Below are 12,227 nucleotides of genomic sequence, written 5' to 3'. Positions count from 1 at the left end.
CACATGGAGGCTAAACAATACGTTACTAAATAACCAAGAGATCACTGAAGAAATCAAAGAGGAAATAAAGGCTTGTTCAAGTAAAAAAAAAAAAAATATATATATATATATATATATATACCACAGATATATACACATATATCAAATCATTATGTAGTACACCTAAAAGTAATACAATGCTATATATCAGTTACATCTCAATTAAAAAAAAAACTAAACATCATTTCAGACAATCTATTTTTTTTTTAGTTCAAGAATTTTTATTTGGTTCTTTTATAGTTTTCATGTTTCTACTGAGATTCCCCAATTGTTACCTTATCATGTTCATGTTTTCTTCAGATCTTTTATTATATTTATAATAACTGCTTTGAAGTTTTTGTATGCTTATTCCAACATCTCTTTTTTTTTTTTTTTTTTTTTTTTAGACTTTTGTTTGGTTAGATTTGGCTTTACTGTTTTTTTTTTTTAAACAGTTGTTTTTATTTATTTATTTATTTATTTATTTATTTATTTATTTATTTATGGCTGTGCTGGGTCTTCGTTTCTGTGCGAGAGCTTTCTCTAGTTGCGGCGAGTGGGGGCCACTCTTCATCGCGGTGCGCGGGCCTCTCACTATCGCTGCCTCTCTTGTTGCGGAGCACAGGCTCCAGACGCGCAGGCTCAGTAGTTGTGGCTCACGGGCCTAGTTGCTCCGCGGCATGTGGGATCTTCCCAGACCAGGGCTCGAACCCGTGTCCCCTGCATTGGCAGGCAGATTCTCAACCACTGCGCCACCAGGGAAGCCCCCAACATCTCTTTAATTTCTGTGTCTGTTTCTGTTTACTGATTTTTTATTTGGTTATGGATGAATTTTCCTGCTTGTTTGCCTGTCTACCAATTTTTAAAAATTATATCCTACACTTGTGGATGCTGTGTTGTTGAGTTTCTGGGTTTTGTTGTCTTCCCTTGAGGAAGGTAGAGTTTTATTTTGACATTTGGTTAATTTACTTGTGAATCAGCTTGATTTTAAGCTTAGGGTGGGTCTGGAGTTGTCCCTATTCTAGAGTTGCTGTCAACCTTCTCTTGAGGTATAACCTTTTGGGGGCTGAACTTAATCCCACAGGTGATCAGTAAGAATTCTCCTCTCTGGTTGGTTGGAACTTGAATAACTCCCAGAATTGTGTGACGTCTAGAATCTCCATTCAGCTCCCAGCTGTGTGGTAGTTGTTCCCTGCCTGGCCTTAAGAAGTTTTGCCCTGCACATGTGTAGCTTAGTATTCAGCCAAGGACTCAAGGAGATGCTTATTGAGATTTCTGGAGCTTATTCTCTGCACAGATCTCTCTTCCCTGTTATTTTGTTTTGCAAATTCAGCCACCTTTTCAGCCCTGAACTCTGAACTCTGAACTCTTTTTCCCCCTCTTAGTAAGACTTGCTGTGCTTTGTTTGGTTTCTACCTTTCTGTGCTGCAGCCCTCAAAGTGCCTCTAGATAGAAGTGTAGGTTGATTGTTGAGACAGCTCAACGATCCTCTCAGGGATCATAGTCCTGTGTAACCCTTTGTCCAACTTCTCAAAAACAGTTGCTTCCTAAATTTCGTCCAGTTTGTAACTTTTTATGGCAATAAGGCTAGTCTGGTACTAACAGTGCTCTCTCTGTAAGGAGAGGTCCATTGCCAATTAATTTTTATATCATATGTATGGAACTTGAGAACTATATACTTTGTTTTATAAAACGTGGAACAAAGAGGAACAAGCATAATTTATATCATTCTTGTTAGAATCAACATTTATATAGAGGCTTTATTTTTGTCATTGCATAGAGGAATAGGTAGAGAAATAAGTTTGATTGATGAAATACTTAGGCTTAACACTGGAGAGCACATACTCCTTTACTCTCCCATCTGATGAAGGATGATGGTAAAATAGCAAAGCCTTTTATGATAAGAAAAACAATATTTTGCATTACTTTAGATTTGTAGTTAATCTATATACTGTGTAAATTATGTTGTAAATTGTCCAACTGTTTTGTAAATATAAATTTGGAAATAAAATCTTAGCAAACTTCCAAATAAGTGCTATAATAGTTATATCATTTTGTTGACTTAAAAAAAAAAATTTATTTATTTATTTATTTATTTTTGGCTGTGTTGGGTCTTCATTGCTTCACGTGGGCTTTCTCTAGTTGTGGCGAGCGGGGGCTACTCTTCATTGCGGTGCACGCACTTCTCATTGTGGTGGCTTCTCTTATTGCGGAGCATGGGCTCTAGACACTCGGGCTTCAGTAGTTGTGGCAGGTGGGCTCAGTAGTTGTGGCTCACGGGCTCTAGAGCACAAGCTCAATTTGTGGCACATGGGCTTAGTTGCTCCGCAGCATGTGGGATCTTCCTGGACCAGGGCTCGAACCCATGTCCCCTGCATTGGTAGGCAGATTCCTAACCACTGTGCCACCAGCTAAGCCCTTGTTGACTATTTTTGTTCTAAATTATAAGTGTTAAGTTTAATTTATTTAATTTTCTTATACATTTTTAAACGTACCTTATTGAAAATTAACATTGTAAAGAGTACATCTTGAGCTAGGAAAATATGTTATATTTTTGGTTGCAGCAATTATATGTAAATGAGAATAGTCTGTAACTGTTGTCTATCATTTCAGAATGCTGAAGCTTGGAACAATTTATCAACTTCTTATATCCGATTAAAACAAAAGTAAGTGCATCAGAAAAAGATGAAGAACTTTGCTTCCAAAATAAATGAATGAGATTTTCTTCAACTGAACACTGAAACATTGTGCCCTACTCTTTGTCTTTTTCCCCTTGCCTACCCATATCTTTGAGTTAAAATGACTTAATATCGCCATTTGCATTCCAGGTGTAGTTTATTTCTTGAAAACATTTAGTATGTAATAAAATAAGAAATACTTTTTGACCTCTTTATTTGATACCGAAGTTTTGTATCCTAAATTTCATTGCATGGTAAAAGCAAGCATGCCTTTAGTCAGTCAGCTCAACTGATAGATTCTTAATGATTGCTTGCTGTGTACTGGACATTACTGAGACATATAAGTATGAACCAATGTCTTCAGGGAGTGTGGGTTTAAAAAATAAAATATTATGCCATATTATTTTAAAAATTGATTAATAATATAAGTTGTATGTGGTAAATCTCAAGTGAGAAGTACAAAGAGGGCTATAATAATGGTAGGTGATATTTGTAGAACAGTTATATTCTCTGCCACTCACGTAGTCCTGTGAGGATCTCAGAGGAGAGAAGGTGTGTGATGCTGGTTCAGAAATGCTTCTGAGAGAATGTTGGATTTAAGCTAAAATTTGAAGAATTGGTAGAGGGGAGAGAGGGAAGCCTTTCAGGATTCGGAAATAAATGGTCATTAATTTGTGTACCTAGCGTTCTGAATCCGTGTGACCAAATGCAGAGTGACAGGCATGAATGCCACACTTTAGGATATAGGAAGTAAAATAGTCCAGCTCGAGACTATTGAGATCTATAGTGGGAGATGAGGTTGGAAAGGTCAGTTGGGGTCAAATGGCAGCGTGTTCTGATTATCTGACTGACTAGTTGAGACTATCCTGTTGGCAGTAGGAAGCCAGAGATTTCAGTGGGGTAATTTCATGAAGAAGGAAGTTTTTTAGGAAGATTTATCTGGTGACAGTGTGTGAGACAGAATAGAGAGGGAACTGGGGACAGGGAAACCAGTTAGGAGACAGCTGTGGTAACAGTCCAGGCAGGCGATAACGAGACTGGAAAAAGAAGGGGGCAGATGCCAGTTTATAAAGAGAACAACCAACTGGGCTTACTGACTGGCTATAGAAAGCGAAGGAAAGGGAAGAGGCAAGGATGGCTGTTGCCCCAGTTTTAAATAAATGAATTAAAGGGTAGATATAGTTCCATTTTTATTTCGCCTTATTTTCAAATTTAATTTTTCTCTGTGGATTCACGAGTACTTCTGAAGATATCATTAAATCCACATTACGTCGAGATCATGAAATGCTTCCGCTGCTCTTGGATGACAATCTACATAAATAAAGTACTGTTTGTTCTACCGCTCTCTTTGGGAAATAATATTATGTTCTTGATTGCAACTGATTGTGTTAAAACTCACTAGAGACCCTTCTGGGTTAAAGCAGGGGCAGGGGAAATCCCTGTCATAGTTGTAGAATGATCTCAGCGGGTTTTTCTAGTAATACTGATAATTTTGTATGTAGTAAGGCTCTTGATACTCTATGCTGTCCTCCAGCCCATTAATCCTAAGAATTCTAATTGCTTTCTCTCTTAGTGGTTCTTGCACATTGTTCCTCAGCTTCTTTTTGACACTTTTTTGTCTTCCTGCAGCTCCATGAATAGGTTTTTGTGTCAGAGTGGGGTTGTAAGGTCAGAGGTAAATCACTCCTTTATTCTTGCCTCTTTACTCTTTGCTTCCTTTGCTGCTGCTCTCCAGAGAGAGCTCATTTTTGACTCAGGAGATTGTTACTTCAGGGGCAAATTATTAATGCTCCTCTCAAAAGAATCCTATCCCTGCCTTAAAGTGACCCTTTAAACTATCTCATCTCTCCCTCTGCTGTCACCAGGTTCTTCACTAAAGTGCTCTTTCCCCCGTTTCCTCTGATTCCCCTAGGCATCATGTCCCTACCAGTCCCGTGGGGAATTTTTCCATCTTCCTATATAACTGTCATAGTGCAGTATCACTACCATTGTGGGTTTGATAAGTGAATCAGGAATTGAAGCTCCTTAGAAGGGAGTCATACTTTCCAAAAAAGGATTTCATTGCAAAAATTTTGAGGCCAAAAAATTGTGATTAGAGGATAGGAGGACATACAAAAAGGATACTCCTCCTGGTGTGGACTGCTGCTTGTTGAGTTCTTTTCCAATAGGATAACTTCACACCCACCCGCTGTGTGGATGGGAGACCTGGGGAATCTCAGTCCACTGCCTTTGAAGGCAGTTGCTATCACATATGAGGTGGGCATAGGGAGTAGAGAAAGAAACAAAAAAAAGAAAAAAAATCACATAGAAACAATTTATGGCTGAATTTGAAGAAGTATTAGAGCAAGGGCACTTACATTTTTAACTGTAAAGGTGGGTGGGTCAAGGGATAAATGAATCAGTGCATTCCATGACAACTTTCGGTAAATTGTTTAATATAGGGTATAAAAAACTAAACTGTAGTGAATTGTGGTTATGAAAAGACTAAAAGGACTTAATTGTAAAGAAATTTTGATCAGTACCATAGGTATATTAGAGAATGAGTAAATGATTTGTGTGTTCAGTGACTAGCAGGGAAGGTTACTAAAAAGAAGTTACACTTCTTTTTAAGTGCTTTAGGGGGTGACTCTCAGAACAAGGGCCTGAGTCAGCCAGAAGACCCCCCCACCATCCTCTCTAAAATTTGCCTTGAAGTCAGCAAAGAGGAGGGGTCTTGATGAAACCCTGTGAGGCTCAGCAGGGAAAGGGAGGTGGACCTTGTAGTCTTAAGTTAGCAAATTCAAAATGGCTCTTGGAGAGGGAGATTGATAGCATACCTTTGAAAGAGGTTACTATAGTTGTCCAGTAAAGCATTTATGATCTATAAGGGAGCTATAGTGTTGTTCAGCCAGTAGAGTAAAGTATTAAGAATCTTTTTGAGAGCTGAGATGTTTAACTTTTAGAATAGGTGACATGAAGTTCTGTTGATTTCCTTGTCAATATCAAGTTTTTAATAGTGTTTTTCTGTTTTCTGAAGTAGCTTCGATAAGGCAAGGATTCTGTGATGGTTTGATAAACCTTATCTGTAAAACCACCTAGCCTAGTTTTAATTTTTATTGATTTATTTGGCTTTCTATTTTTTAGCTCATTTTGCATAATTTGTTCATAATGTTCTCTTATGATTTTTTTAAAAATTACTAATTTTATATATACCACTTTTCTAAATTCTAAATGGAATTTAGTTAGACATTTGTCTGTTTCATTAGTCTTTTTCAAAAAGCCAGCTTTTGGTTGATCATTTATATTCTTTCTTTATATTTTATTTCATATTTTCTTCTTTCTTAGAATTTCTTTTCTTCTTAGAATTATTTGGTGTTCTTTTACAAAATTAAGTTGGATGTTTTAGCTCATTTATTTTCCATCTTTCATAATTATAATCATACATATAATAATGTAAATTTCTCTCTAAATACTCCTTTACGTATATCTTGCAGATGGTGGTATATAATGCTTTCATTAAATTCTAAATATTTTGTACTTTCTAATATGAATCTCCCCCCCCCCCCAACTGTAGGTTCCTTTTTTTTAGGAGTGCATTTTTAAGTTTGCAGGCATATATTTTTTTAACTGTCTCTTTACTATTGATTTCTTATTTAGTTGCAGAGAATATGGTCTATATACTTGTAGTTTTACTTTTTTTTAAAATACAACTCATAATTGTTTTTGGTCTCAATAATTATTTAAATTTACTGACATACTTCATTTTCTCTTCTCACCATTGATCATTTCTTGTATCCCTTTTCTTCTCTTTGAAGTCCCTTTTATTTTTGCAAGAGGAGATGCTTTAATAGTTCTTTTAAGTTAGGGTCAGTAGGTGGTAAACTTCCTTAGTCTTTGTACATGTTAAAATTTTTTATTTTGCATTTATTCTTGAGTGGTAAGTTTAGTTGATTATAAAATTTTAGACTGACAGTTATTTTTACTTAGCACTTTAAAGTATTTTATTGCCTTCTACCATCTTCTGCTGCTAATGAAATATCTGCTGTCCTCTAACTGTCATTCTTTTATAGGTTTTAGGATTATCTTCATGTTCTGCAGTTTCACATAAAGTGTCTAGGTGTTGGTTTGCCTTTATTTATTGGCCAACTCAATATAATGCTCAGTACACAAAATATACTTTTGATCATAGAATTTAGATCTTTGTTCAGTTCTGGAAAATGCTCAGCTATTATCTTGTCAAATGTAGTGTCTTGCCATTTTCTGCATTTATTTACTCTGGAATGTCTATCGAATGTATGCTTGAATCTTACCTCCTATTCTTTCCTCTGTCTCTTTATTATTCTTTTATTTTTTAATCTGAATTCCTCACTGTTATCTTTCAATTCATCAGTACTCTTTTTGACTGTGTGTAATCTAGTTTTTGTCACATGTTGAGGTTTTTTGGTTTGTTTGTTTTAATGTCTCTTGCAATTTCAAAATTTCTACTTGGTTTTTATTTATGTCTCCCTATTCTTGTTTCATTTCTACTTGTTTTTGTTTGCCATTTCCTGTTAGGGAAATTTGAGGTGGTTTCGGGTTGTTTGAACCTCTAATTCTGTTTATTAACATGAATGATTAAGGACTGACAGAAAGCCCACATTAGTATTTTATACATTTAGCTGTAGTTTATTTAGCTATGGTTATTCATTATTGGTATTTTTGTTTTTGTTTTTTTAACTTGACCTTCAATAGAGTGAAAGCTTTTAGAACTTTACAAGAAGCCCTCAAGTGCAACTATGAACATTGGCAGATCTGGGAAAACTATATTCTCACTAGCACTGACATTGGGGAATTTTCAGAAGCCATTAAAGCTTATCATCGGCTCTTGGACTTAAGAGACAAATACAAAGATACTCAGGTAGGATATTCATATTTTGTTATTTGTTATTTTGTGTTTGATATTAATAGTTCATTATATGATATAAATTGTTTCCTTGACTCTACACAGGAAAATTTTGTTAAACACAAGTAATATATAAAAGAGGGCTTTTTTGTATAGTTGAATATTCTTAGTTACATATTAATTCTGGCATTCCAAGGTCAAATATGTTTGTGTAATCATAGACTGAATATTACTGTGACTCAGTTATGAAAATCTGATATGTGGTTTACATATATATAGTCAGCTTGCAGAAACTTAATAGAGTGATGCTTGTGTTATTTATTACTTTGGTTATCTCAGTGTAATAGCTGGATTAACTCCCATACTCATTTATCCACTCGTTGAACAATCATTTACTGCATACTTTCAGATTGTTTGAACAATATAGAAATGAAGACTAACATTTTCTTTGCACTGTTTAATGAGATGGTCTTCATCTTGGGATGAAGTCAGGACTGGTTGATTCTTAACAGTACAAAAAATACTATATCCTTTCAGAAACTATGGGAGACTTGAAACCCCTGTGTTTGACATCCAATAGTATTAAATATAAAAGACCTTGTGGGTTTAATTGTGGTTGAAGAGAATGTTTAAAGATAGGGTGTACAGGAGCTTATAGGTTACGAAGTCCGGGGGCTTGAAAATTTAATACTTTATTTGCAATAATCAACATATATATTATTTAAAGTGGTGAATTTGGAATTATGAAAAAACAAATAACATGTAATATATGATAATACCTCACTACTTTTATGGCTTATTATAGATGTACTCCAGCTGTTCCAAAATTTACCTTGTCTGGTTTCTGGTTTCGTAGCCCCAGCCCTCAACCTGTTTGCATGTTCTTGCAAATCCAGCTATATAATTTGCTAAATTGCTTTAAAGCTCAGATTCTGGGCAGTTCACTTAGAGATCTGTGGCTTCAAGTAGAACCATATACCTACTTACAGGAGCATTGTTGACCCCTTTAATTACTTTTCTTTTTCTTGTTTTTTTTTTTTTTTTCCCCTTTTTAACTGTTGTACATTGACCATCCATTATAGAAAGAAGGGACTTGAATTTTATAGAGTGAAGATCACTTAAAACGTGCATGGAAGCTTAGCAGAGTTTTACATCCTAGAGAGGATGGAAACCCTGGCCAATCTGTTTGCACAGTCCTCTGGCCATCTAGTACTTCTCCTGTTCACCACTGTGATGGCTCTTTCTCTTCCGCACTTAGCCCCTTGGCAAAGGGAACTGATGAGGCTCTGAACAGATCTCGGTGTGTTGCTGAACCACTGAGGATGGTGCAGAGATTGCAAAGTGCTTGTCTCTTGTTTATCTCAACTGTAATTTTTTAAAAGACCTTTCTTTACTAAGAAAGCCTTGTGAAGCCTGTTCTAAAATCTCTGGGAGAATGTAAATAATTTGCATTGGTAGTATATTCCATTTTACACTTGAAATAAATTCTTTTTTTTTTTTTTTTCCTTTCACGAAGCTTGTTCTGAATGCATAGAGATGTATTTTGAGTGTTTTTCAGAAAAGGAAAAAAAGTTTAAAAAAAACCCAAAAATTTCTCCCAGCATAAATTAAGATGCTTTCATTTAATTTTTATCTTAAATAGAGTTTCCAGACATATTTTAGTGATCATATTCACAGTTTTAAACTCCTTCCAGCAAATCTAATCATAAGAATTTTCACCCGTAGCAAAACTGTGTTCTAATTCCCATTGAAAATTTTCTAATCCTTTACCTGTTTTAGCAGAGTATTTAACTTATATCATTTTTAACTTAAGTGAAAATTGAGTCGTTTCCTACCTAGAGAAAATTATTAGGATTTAGTTTAAATTCATGGCCAGCTAATATTTTGATTTCTTTTTTCCTGTAATTCTTTTGTTCCTCAAATTCAGAATATGAACCAAACCTCCTTTCGTACAATAGTATTTCATCTGAGCACTAATATTTTGATGAGTTTGAAATTAGTTTTTATAAAAGTTCAGTATTTTTAGAAGCAATCAAGGGTGGCATCTGTATTCTTAAGACTTCTTCCCTCAGCACCCCTGCCACACACAGGAACACCAAGAATCATTCCTGTTAGACAAAATACTGCTTATAAACAGAGCACCTAGAGAAACATAAGGTGCTATAAAGATGTCAGATGTTATGGCTGTTAGCTTAATTTTTATATTTGGATTTGGGGAAATATTACTGAGAACGTAAGAACTAGATAACCAGTGACTTGCTCGGGTCAAATGATCATCTTTAGCACCTTATATTAGAGAACTTTCAAGTATTCAGATGGAGAAATAGCCACAGTGAGATAATTTGTCAGTTTATACTAGGCCCTGTTAATAGCTTTCTCCAGAAGTGTCACAGAATACTGATGGAGGTGTTTGGTCTCTGGCAGGTGTGGGTAGAATCACTCCAGAGTGGTTAAATCATCACTGAAGGAAGGTCTTGATGGCTAGTGTGGTCTCAGTCATATTTAGCTTCATGGCATACTTGTGTCTGCCATCATGTTTTCTCACCGCTAGTCAGCGTGGACTGAGACAGTCGATAGATTGTCTGGAATATTTTTATCTTGGCTAAAATAATTTTACTTAATTTGACTCTGCAAGTTTGGCAACAGGTGTCTTTCAAAAAAACTCTGATATTCTTATGTTTCACACTACCTGACCTCATTCTATTTCAGTTTGCTTTAAAATTCTCTTTTTATCTATTCTTTTTCTACTTCTTTATAGATGTGATTACTGCCATTTTAATTTTTTTATTGTGTGTGTGTGTAAATGTGTAAATTCATATTCATTTTAATACAGACACATGATAAATTAACTATAAATTGTTTTTCTCACTATTTGTAATAAGAGAATGGGTGAATATACTACCTTTATCATTTCCTGCCTTTTCTATGTCCTAATTTTGACTAATGCATAGATTAGTATAACTCAAGAACACTGTTCTATAATAGATATTTATATTCATATCTGGATTGTACACACTTTTATTAATCTATCATAAAACTAATTTTCATGTTTCTGTGTAATTAGTCCCTGTTTGATTTTCCAGTTTTCTACTATTGTTAATAGTGCCATGAATATCCTTGTAGACAAATCCTTGTGTATATTCATGCTTCTTCCTTGGGATAATTTCTAATGTTGATGTGTTCATTTTTTTTCTTTTTCCTTTTGTTTTTTTCTTTTTCTGTTCTTCCCCCATCTCCCCTCCTCCTCCCCTTCCTCCTCTTCTTCCTTCTTCTTTGATAACTTTCAGTCATTTTGGGAAAAATTTAAGTATTGCATTATTGCACCCCATTTGCTGTTTATAAATGGAAGAGGAAGGAAAAGGGATTAACATATATCCAGTGCTTACTATGTTCTTGGCACTTAACATGGATTATCTTTTATAGGGCCTACAGTATTTGAGGTGGGTACTAAATAGTCCTCATTTTACAATGTATGAATATGAGACCCAGAGAGGTTATATAACTTGACCAGTCATATATCTAGTAGGAACCAAAGATAGGAATCACATTTAGGCATGTCTGTTTTTTGTGTGAATCAAGCCTTGAAGTCTATGGGAAGATTTATATTAAACACATTTCCCCATCATATTAATGTGCATTTGAACTATATCTAACAAAGTTTTTTTTTCTTCAAATTGGGGTATAATTTACATATAATAAAATGCACAGATCTTAAGTGTAAGTTTGATGTGTTTTGACCATTATGTATTCTTATGTAACTACTTCCCAAAACAAATATGGAACATTTTCATCACCAGACACAGTTCTATTATACCCCTTTCCAGTCAACTGAACCACCACCCTTTCCCCTCAACCAGGCAACTACTATCTGATTTCTGTCACCACAGTTCAGCTTTGCTTTCTCTTGAATGTCATACAATATGTATTCTTTCCTATGGATGTTGTTCTTTGTGTGGATTTCTATTTGGGGAAGGAGGGAGGTGGTGTTGATGGGCAGTGGGGCAGGTTGCCAACCAGATTGAGGTCCTGGAGCAAGTGGTGGCTGGGCTTACCTGAGAGAGAAGAGCAGAGGGAATGGATATATTGTATACAAATTCTGTCTCTGTGAAGTAGATACTGTCTCCATTTTACTGCTGAAGTATCTGAGGCTCAGCAAGATGAACTAATAAAGTTGATCTTTCACAGCTAACGAGCAGTCAAGCCAAGACGTGAAGTCTGAAGTCTGGCCTATTTAACCTAAAATCTGTGCATGCCTTTTCCACACGTGAAGAAATTTTTTCTTTTTTTGCTGAAGGAGTAAAAAAGACAATGTTAAACTGCCTACGTCTCTCTGATAACTGAGGTGTGGGGAAGCCAAGGGTCAGGGTTATCAAACCAGGAAACAGAGCAGGACCCTGACCAAGGGTCAGGGTTATCAGACCAGGAAACAGAGAGCTCCAAGTGGAGCGGGGACTTGGCCAAGACAGAGAGGCGGGAAATGGCTTCATTCCTGGCCTCCAGCCCTCCTGGAAGTGTTTGTAACTGGACCTGAGGCAATCCTATTCCTTCCTGCTTTGAAGACCTCCAGGATTCAAAGGGCCAACGCCTTGTGCTTTCAGCCAAGATTTTGGGGAGACTTGGCCAAGGACCTCAAGGTTAGTGTTGGGGAAGAGGATAGTTATCCTTTTCTC

At 35.8% G+C, this 12,227-nt stretch overlaps 1 protein-coding gene across 5 annotated transcripts in view; it reads left to right on the top strand.

The window, feature by feature from the left end:
* The window catches only part of TTC27 (tetratricopeptide repeat domain 27), a 192,169-nt gene that overhangs the window by 159,742 nt on the left and 20,200 nt on the right, over positions 1-12,227 (top strand). For all 5 annotated transcript variants that reach the window (XM_059942919.1, XM_059942921.1, XM_059942918.1 and 2 more), the window contains 2 exons: positions 2,632-2,684; positions 7,407-7,572. In XM_059942919.1, the coding sequence (XP_059798902.1) occupies positions 2,632-2,684; positions 7,407-7,572 (219 nt within the window). The remainder of the gene's footprint in view (positions 1-2,631; positions 2,685-7,406; positions 7,573-12,227) is intronic.

This window comes from Balaenoptera ricei, chromosome 13, assembly GCF_028023285.1.
Source record: "Balaenoptera ricei isolate mBalRic1 chromosome 13, mBalRic1.hap2, whole genome shotgun sequence".
In the NCBI taxonomy this organism is placed as follows: domain Eukaryota; kingdom Metazoa; phylum Chordata; class Mammalia; order Artiodactyla; family Balaenopteridae; genus Balaenoptera; species Balaenoptera ricei.
The sequence above is the reverse complement of the archived record's forward strand: the minus strand, read 5'-3'. Positions and strand labels throughout refer to the sequence as shown.